General features: G+C 55.7%; 1 protein-coding gene across 1 annotated transcript in view; it reads left to right on the top strand.

Annotated features, from left to right (window-relative positions):
* MAP7D1 (MAP7 domain containing 1) overlaps nt 1-8,981 on the top strand; it is a 22,463-nt gene that overhangs the window by 12,233 nt on the left and 1,249 nt on the right. Inside the window, exons 2-16 of the mRNA XM_006924240.3 lie at nt 981-1,331; nt 1,530-1,598; nt 2,147-2,310; nt 3,053-3,167; nt 4,590-4,700; nt 5,852-5,974; nt 6,071-6,237; nt 6,351-6,496; nt 6,985-7,307; nt 7,598-7,775; nt 7,860-7,998; nt 8,122-8,226; nt 8,503-8,556; nt 8,750-8,792; nt 8,896-8,981. The exon at nt 8,896-8,981 is cut by the window's right edge and continues 1 nt beyond it. Of these exons, the coding sequence (XP_006924302.1) occupies nt 981-1,331; nt 1,530-1,598; nt 2,147-2,310; nt 3,053-3,167; nt 4,590-4,700; nt 5,852-5,974; nt 6,071-6,237; nt 6,351-6,496; nt 6,985-7,307; nt 7,598-7,775; nt 7,860-7,998; nt 8,122-8,226; nt 8,503-8,556; nt 8,750-8,792; nt 8,896-8,981 (2,174 nt within the window). The remainder of the gene's footprint in view (nt 1-980; nt 1,332-1,529; nt 1,599-2,146; nt 2,311-3,052; nt 3,168-4,589; nt 4,701-5,851; nt 5,975-6,070; nt 6,238-6,350; nt 6,497-6,984; nt 7,308-7,597; nt 7,776-7,859; nt 7,999-8,121; nt 8,227-8,502; nt 8,557-8,749; nt 8,793-8,895) is intronic.

The raw sequence follows: 8,981 nt of genomic DNA, 5'->3' as shown, positions 1-8,981 counted from the left end.
ATTCCTGCTAGCTTGGGATCATTGCCCCCATTTTACAGATATGAAAACTGAGGCTTATCGAGGTTGACTGGCTTGCTCAAGGTTACCTGTGTGGGGGAGCAGGTCCTTCCTGTCTTAGCATGGTGACATCAGAATTGGGCCCTCATCTGACTGACACCGAGGCCGGTCTTTCGACTGCCCTACAGTGTACATGTGCTCACATGTGCACATATACATATGCATACCAAATCATGTGGCTTCCTTACATGGCTCTTTGGTGTCTTTTACAGGGACCCTGAAATACTGATGTCTTAAAGAAGAAATCTGAGGGTGGTTAGGAAAAGAAAGATTACAAAGTGGACAGAGCTGGTTGCCCACCCCATAGGGAATCCTACTTGTGCCCATGCTTATGTCCTTCCTCTTAGGTAGTCCCATGTGTCCAGCACTGGCACCCCTCTGAGTACCAGACTTGGGGTTAGGGCACTGTCACCCTGATGTAAAGCAGAAAGGTGAGGGAGGCAGACATAGAAACCAATCATTACCATTTGGTGCACTGATAAGTACTTCAGACTTTTTCTATCTTTCCCAAATACCCTGCTCCCTTCTGCCCCTTTGCAAACTCTTTTTGCCAGAATCCTCACCTCTTGGCTTTGCCAAGTCTAGCTCATCCTTTAGATCTCAGCTTTGTTGTTATTTCTTCAGGAAGCCCCCAAATGTAGGCTAACCATCTCTGCTGTATTACCCTCAGACATAGTACTTATTCTATACTGTTATAATTGCCTAGCTGTTTGTCTGTCTGCCCTACTAGAAGGTGGGACCATGGCTATTTTCTCACTATGATATCATTAATATCTGGAACAGGGCCTAGTACATAGGAACTCAATGAACATGTTGCATGAATCAATGAGTAAGTCAGTTGGACAAAGGAGAGAGCTACATGTTGAACTGATGGCACAGATGTGCTATCTGACTATCTCTCTTCTCTTGTGTTGGTTTTCCAGCTATGGCAGCCAGGACCCCCCCAGAGCCAAGACCTTCTCCAGAAGGTGACCCCTCCCCACCTCCGCCACCACCACCAATGTCAGCCCTGGTCCCCGATACTCCCCCGGACACGCCTCCTGCCATGAAGAGTGCCACTAACGCTAAGCAGCTCCCACTGGAACCAGAGAGCCCCCCAAGGCTGGTTGGGCCTAGACCAGCCCCCCATCAGGAAGAGTCCCCTTTCTCAGAAGCGAAGATCAGGGGACCTACCCCACCAGCCACAAGCTCACGGGATTCTAAGCCTATCCGAAGGAGCAGCCAGCCATCCCCAACAACAGTGCCAGCCTCTGACAGCCCTTCCGCCAAGCAAGGTGGGTGTGATATCCCCAGTCCTGGGCTGAGACCCTTTAGCTTAGGGTCCTAGTTCTGGGCGTTGCCACTAGAGGGAATCCCTCTGCCCTGGAGATGAGATAAGGGATGGGGTGAGGCCTAGGGGGAAGGCCTTGAGGCTTAGCCTCTCCTTTGGCAGAGCCGCTTGACCTAAGTCTATTCTCGTTCCTTCTACTAAGATGCAAAGAAGGCAGAAGAGAGACATAAACTGGCAAAGGAACGGCGGAAAGAGCGGGCCAAGTACCTGGGTGAGTGTTTAGGAAGCACCATCATCTTCCTCACCATCGTCGCCATCACTATCACGTTAACAACGTTAACACTTGTGGAACACTTAATTATGTGCACTGTGCTAAGACCTACAGTACATGCATTATCTCAGTTAATCCTCCAACCCATTTTGAGGAAGAGGAAACAGAGGCTCAGAAAAATGAAATCATTTGCCTAAGCCACACAGCTCATGGAGTGCCTGAGATTCAGACCAGAAGCTCATACTCTTAATTACAGTACATGAAAAAAATCTCTCCCTCAGGCCCAAAGTCAGGCAGGGATCTGGTACTAAAGAACTCATTTTTCCTTCAGTGCCAAGTGACACGAGGCCAGTGGGGGAGAAATAGGCCTCCCATTGTGGGGCCCTGAATCCATCTTCAAGAAGCTCTTTAATTTGAGGTGGGGAGTCTGAGAGCCAGGGCACCTCCCCACCAAGCAGGCAGGAGAAAGACCCACGCAGGGTAGGGTTACCAGGGAAGGCCTACCCCATGCAGAACCCCTCACGTCCTCTGGGGCTCCTTTCCCACAGCGGCCAAGAAGGCCGTGTGGCTGGAGAAGGAGGAGAAGGCCAAGGCGCTACGGGAGAAACAGCTCCAGGAGCGCAGGCGGCGGCTGGAGGAGCAGCGGCTCAAAGCCGAGCAGCGCCGAGCAGCCCTGGAGGAGCGGCAGCGGCAGAAGCTCGAGAAAAACAAGGTGCGTGTGTGCTCACTTCTGACTGGAGATGCGTGGGGCTGCGTGCTTGCAAGTGGGCACATCTGTACCCTGGCTCAGTATGTGGTCATATCTGTGGTCATGTCATGGGTTATTTAAAGAAAACCATTGGGTCAGGGGGGGCACTGAGGCCCCCAGTGGGTACAACATCTGGGCATCTGTGCAACTGCAGACATGTTTGAGTCAGTACATGTCAGGTGGGCACCTGTAACTGTGTGCTGTCAGTACAAGTATTTGTGTGTGTGCCCTGTGTGTATGTGTGTGTGTGCATGTATGTGTTCGTACGAAGAGTGTGCTGTGTGAGTGTGCTGAGCGCCACGATGTAGGAGAGCCTTGACTTTAGCACCAGTGAAGAAATGAAGGAAAAGGTGGTCTGGCTCTGCCCTGCGGCCCAAGGTCAGGACTCTCAGTGCCAGGGGGACATGGCCCCATCTGGGAGTCCCAGGCAGGGGAGTCCCACTCTGTCCTCAGAGAAACAGCTCACACACCCAGAAAATGACTCAAGAACAGTGAAAAGCTCCCCAAGAACAAGTTTAAATGGATCTGTTGCAAATGGTCCTTAATCATAACAAGGATTTGGTCACTTTGGTTACCTGTAATGAGTCATGGAACACTTTGGGGAGTGCGGGTTGTCACAGGTGAGGGAGGGGCCTTTCTCCCGGATATGATGAATGAATCTGAGCCTAGACCTCTCTTCTCCCCCAACCACCTACCCACCCACCAGGAGCGCTACGAAGCAGCCATTCAGCGGTCAGTGAAGAAGACATGGGCTGAAATCCGGCAGCAGCGCTGGTCCTGGGCAGGGGCCTTACACCACAGCTCCCCAGGACATAAGACTAGTGAGTGGGCTAGAGGGGCTGGTGGGTGGGTGGGCGAGGCCAGGTCCTGAAGAGTGGGGGAAGGGAGCAGCTTCAGTGCAAGGACCGGCAGCTCCCTGTAGCAGGTATGCCTTGCTTCGTGTGACTTGTGTCTACTGGAATGGTCTGTAAGCCAAATTATCCCTTCTCAAGAACTTCCACTATCAAGTCAGAAATGGATCCTCTTCATTTGGTTTGCTCATCAAACCTGTCATTTTCAGTTTAGCCTTCTGCTCCTGTCAATTTTTATTAGCTGATGATACAGAAAAGAGGACTTTAATGCCCTGTAGACATGGGTTATTTAAAGAAAACTGTCACCCCCTAATGTACCTATCTTGGAAGGTAGATTTTTGTCTCTGAGTTTTCTTCATGTAGGGCCATCATGGATTTTGGTCTGATTCTTTGCTGGCATGTATGTACCACTGTGTTTGGATCTCTCTATGTAATGGCAAGGTTCAGTATTTCTAGCTGTGTATCTTTTGGTATATGTGCTCATGGATCTGGGTATTGTGGCTCTTAATATTTGTTTGCCTTGGTGTGCTTGTGGCCTTGTGGACCGCAGTGAGGGATCCCAAGTCTGACAGAATTGGGTTAGGATCTCAGCTCTGGCACTTGTGTTGTGACCTGACTTCTCAATGTCTCACTTTCTTCATCTGTAAAATGGGGATAACAATACTACTTGCCTCCGAGGTTGTAGGTAGATGTTTGGGAGGATCAAGTGAGGTAACATGTGTATGGTGCCCAGCACAGTGCCTGGTACATGGTAAGCATCCAACAAACGTTAGCTGTGCCAATACCATGATTAAGTTGCTTCGATGTGTTTGTGCCTGTGTGCATCTGGATCTGACACATTATTTGTTAGTGTTTGTGTTTCTATACCTGCGCATGTCTGCACACACATGTGCATGCAGAAGTCCCTATCACTCTATATGCCTGTACCTGCATGTCTTTGTGTGTCCGTATGAATATGTGGATTTGTAAGAATGACTGTGACTATGAGTTCTTCCGTTTAGGAACTGCTCTGCATTTGTCCCAGTACATGGGTGTTGTAGCCATTGCGCCTTGGCTGGGCAGCGTCAGCAAGTGCCAACACTGGGTGGTTGTGGGGGAGGGGTTGCAGTGCCCAGCCCTAGGGAATGGCTTCCTGGCCAGGAAGGCTGTAGTTTCTCTAGTTTTACTCCATCTCCTTCCTCTGTTCCTTCTCCGTCGGCTCCCCCAATCCAGGTTGTCCCTGGTCACCTACCCATCCCCCTCCCAGGGCCAAGTCTGCCTCCTCCTCCCCTTCCTAGCCTGCCCACTCCTCCCTCCCCTATCCTACCCACAGAGCATCCTGCATGGAAGGCCTCAGTGCCCCCCCTGGCTCCTGTCTGGCCCGGCCCTAATGCCGTGTCTTTTCCCCTCCAGGTGGGAGCAGGTGCTCCGTGTCGGCAGTAAACCTGCCCAAACACGTGGACTCTATAATCAACAAGCGGCTCTCAAAGTCCTCTGCCACGCTCTGGAACTCCCCCAGTAGAAGTAAGAGAAGGCCCAGCCCTGCTCCCTCCAGAGCCCCTTTGTAGCCCCCACCAAGCCCCTCAGAGCTCAACAAGAACCCCAGGTTCCCGCAGCCCTCATGTATTACAGGTCTCCATTCCTTCTCTACCCCGCCTGGGACTCTACACCCCTAGGGGGAGCCGGCGTCTGGGTCTAGACCCTGAGGACAGAGATGTGCCCTGCAGGGGAGGAGAACAGAGAAAAAGGGCAGAGAGCAGGCAGAGAGCCTGGCAGGGGCCTCAAGAACAAGTGAGGGTGGGGTGGGGGTGAGAATGGACAGGAAGCCTCCAACCACAGCCAGCTGGCCTAGGCCAGCCTTAGGCAGGTGGCCTTGCCCCTGATTACTAGACTGCCCTGGGTGCTGTGTGTGGCAGGGCCCCTTATTCTGGCTGCACCCTGAAGGGCCCATACAACCCTGCCTTCTCTGCCTTCAGAGCCCCAGCCATGGCCTTGGCTAGCTCCAGAGCTGTGGCCAACCAAGGTGGCATGGCCCCTGCGTTCCCACCATGCCCTGGTGCAAGTTATTTATGTTTCTCCAGCTCTTATTTGGTTGCTTTGTTGCCTAGCAACCAAATCAGCTGCTGTACCAACCCCACCTGACTAAGGCTTAAAAATAACCCAGCAGCTGAGGGGACAGAGCACTGTGGCCCAGGGCAGCCAGGCTCCCTAGCAGCCTCTCCTTGGCATGGGACACCTAAAAGTTGGGACTTTCCTGAGTCAGAGGAATACAAGGACCCTCACTGTCTCAAATCCATGGGGTCATGCCTCCCCAGGCCAGCCTCTGATAGCAGGAGGAGCAGGGCCCTACAGTGGGGCACAGGGAGAGGGCAGTTGGTCTTTCACCAACCCTGGGAGGCTCCTTTCTGTACTCACAGTTCAGAGCCCTTTCACTTAGGGGTTGGTAGGACGGGTCCCTTAAGCTACTGCAGAACGGTTACCCTGGGAAGTCTTACTAGGGTCTGCATTGGGGGTCAGACCCTAGGGCAGACAAGTGTGCCTGGCGTGACTGGAGGAGAGTCCCCTAGGGAAGACTCCTTGGGTTTGGCATGGGGATGATGCCTGGCCACCTCTCTTTGCCTCTGCCTGGCTCCTGCGGCCCCCTGCGGTGATCGGCTCCTGGCATTCTCCCCTAGATCGCAGCCTGCAGCTGAGCGCATGGGAGAGCAGCATCGTGGACCGTCTCATGACGCCCACCCTCTCCTTCCTGGCACGGAGTCGCAGTGCAGTCACACTGCCCCGCAACGGCCGGGACCAGGGTAGGGGCGGCGGCCCTGGGAGAGCCCCCACAAGGGGCCGGGCAGGGGCCAGCCTCGCGTGTGGGCCACACCCCGACCGCGCTCATCCCTCCGCAGCCGTGCCGGTGTGCCCGCGCTCGGCCTCCGCCAGCCCTCTGACGCCTCCATGCAGCGCCCCCCGCAGCGTGCACCGCTGCGCCCCCTCCGGGGATCGCGGGGAGCGCCGCAAGCCCAGCGTGGTGGGCAGCCCCGCCCCGGCCCGCCGCCGGCCAGAGGCCTCTCCGGTAAGTGGCCGTGCAGGTGGCGAACAGGTGGGGACCGAGAGCCTGGACCCAGAACACAAACGCCATTGACCTCTGCTCCCTGCCTCCCCACTCTCCATCCCTTTCCTCACCAGGTGCAGAAAAAGGAGAAGAAGGACAAGGAGCGGGAGAATGAGAAGGAGAAGAGTGCCTTGGCCCGGGAGCGCAGCCTCAAGAAGCGTCAGTCTCTGCCTGCCTCTCCGCGCCCGAGACTCTCTACCGGCGCGGCCTCTGAGCTCAGGTGGGCACGGCCTACATGGCACTAGGCATTCATTCAATCAGTCATTCACAGATATTTGTTGGGCACCCACTTCTAAAATGAAGAAAACTTGAGGGCATATTTTATTTTTGAGGGCTTCGATCCCTGAAGTACCCTAGCACCTAGCACAATGCCTGGCAGCTGATAAGCATTCAACAATTACTGCCAAATCAATGAATGGGCCTGCCAGGTACTGTATGGGAGCTGAAGACACTTCATGAGCCAAACCAGGCCTCATTCTAGGCTCGTTAATCTTACCAGCTATGGGGAAGACAGACATTAATCAAAGGATCACAAACTGAGATATAAGACCTAAAATGAAAACCTATGCTTCTGTGAAAGCATATAAAGTGGGGGGTGCTGACCTAGCCTGGAAGGATAGTTCCCTTTGGAGGTGACATGCCCAGAATTGTGTGTGTGTGTGTGGATACTCTGTGCCCTCCAGACCTAACTCTTCCCTTTTCTCTCAGTCCCAAATCCAAGGCCCGACCATCCTCTCCCTCCACATCTTGGCACAGACCTGCCTCTCCCAGCCCAGGCCCCAGCCACACTCTGCCCCCCAAACCGCCATCCCCCCGAGGCACCACTGCATCACCCAAGGGGCGGGTTCGGAGGAAGGATGAGGCAAAGGAGAGCCCCAGTGCGGCAGGATCCGAGAACAAGAACCAGAGCAAGAACAAAGCCAGTGATGAGAAGGAGCCTGCAGCCCCAGCCTCGCCAGCATCCTCACCTGTGCCCTCACCCACTCCAGCCCAACCCCAGAAGGAGCAGCCCGCGGCCGAGATCCCTGCAGGTGGGCATGGGAGAGGGTCAAAGGAAGCCAGCTTTGCCTGTGTGGGGGTGGTGGTCAGAGGTATGGGCCCAGAGATGTTTGGGGACTGGGTGCTGGGAGACAGGAAGAGGAAGCCCCTGCCCTCAGCAAGCCCAGGCCCAGAACACAGGCCAGACAAGAGGACCTCCACCCTAAGTCGAAGGCAGAAAGTGGGTGGGTCTCCCTGAGGTCCGGGAAGCACGGGACATGCAAGGGTGCTGGAGGGGCCTGAGCTAGTGTGTGCTGACTCCTAGGCCTGGATCCCACTCCAGATACTGCTGTTCTGACCTCACCCCCAGCCCCTGCTTCCCCGGCGACCCCTAGCAAACCCATGGCGGGCACCACAGACCGAGAAGAAGCTACTCGGCTCCTGGCTGAGAAGCGGCGCCAGGCCCGGGAGCAGCGGGAGCGTGAGGAACAGGAGCGGAGGCTACAGGCAGAAAGGGACAAGTGAGTGTGCCCTCGGGGACAGAGGGGGCCCAAACGGGGGCTGCCAAAGTACAGGACTGAGCCTGAGTTTCATCCGTCCCCCAGGAGAATGCGAGAGGAGCAGCTGGCACGGGAGGCCGAGGCCCAGGCCAAGAGGGAGGCAGAGGCCCGGAGGCGAGAGGAGCAGGAGGCTCGAGAGAAGGCGCAGGCGGAGCAGGAAGAACAGGAGCGGCTTCAGAAGCAGGTGCCCCTGCAGGAGGCGGGCAGTGCAGGGCTGGGCGCTGGGGCCCCCTGATAGCGGGCCGGGGGCTGGCCTGGCGGGAAGGCTGGAGTCCAGCTGCCTAACAGTCACTGGGGTCTTTGGCAGAAAGAGGAAGCCGAAGCTCGGTCCCGGGAAGAAGCAGAGCGGCAGCGTCTGGAGCGGGAAAAGCACTTCCAGCAGGTGGAGCAGGAGCGGCAAGAGCGCAGAAAGGTGACAGAACAGTGGGCAGGAGGGGCATCTTCTGGACTGGATCCCTGCTTCGGTTAATGAGACTGGAAGAGTGGGAGAGTGAGTCTGGGAGAGTGGGCCCTGTCTTGGGCTCGTCGTAAAGGGTAGGCCAAGGAATTGGTGTGAATTCTGGTTCCCGGTCTGGAAAGGACTGGTATGAGCTGCAAGGGCCCTAAGACTCCAGGACCAAGGCTGACCGGTGGGAGGTTTAAGATCAGGGCGGATTTTGAGCCTAACTGATGTGGGTCCTCCAAACAGCGTCTGGAGGAGATCATGAAGAGGACTCGGAAGTCAGAAGCTGCTGAAACCAAGGTCAGGATTCCCCAAGGGAATGCTGGGAGTGGGGGCCGGGTGAGGAAAGGAGGCTGGGGAAGGGCATCCAGGCTGCAGGAAGGAAGGCCGTGAGCGGGCCACTGAGGGTCTGGGCTGGGGGAGAGAATTCAGCACCTTAGCTGGGTGGGGCCAGATATCCCTTGAGTCTGACTGCTCTTCCTCCTCAAAGCAGAAGCCAGACAGGAAGGAGGCAAACGTCAACAATTCCAGCCCAGGTAAAGGCCCCGTTCCCCTCATCTCCATCCCCTTTACCACCCCATCCTCATACCTACTCCTCTCACCAGCCGGCAACTGATGGCCATTCTTTCCCTGTGACAGACCCTGTCAAAGCCGGAGAGTCTCGGCCCTCAGGGCTGCAGAAGGAGGCTGTGCAAAAGGAGGAGCTGGCCCCCCAGGAGCCTCAG

The sequence above is a fragment of the Pteropus alecto genome, unplaced genomic scaffold (genome assembly GCF_000325575.1).
Source record: "Pteropus alecto unplaced genomic scaffold, ASM32557v1 scaffold39, whole genome shotgun sequence".
In the NCBI taxonomy this organism is placed as follows: Eukaryota; Metazoa; Chordata; class Mammalia; order Chiroptera; family Pteropodidae; genus Pteropus; species Pteropus alecto.
The sequence above is the reverse complement of the archived record's forward strand: the minus strand, read 5'-3'. Positions and strand labels throughout refer to the sequence as shown.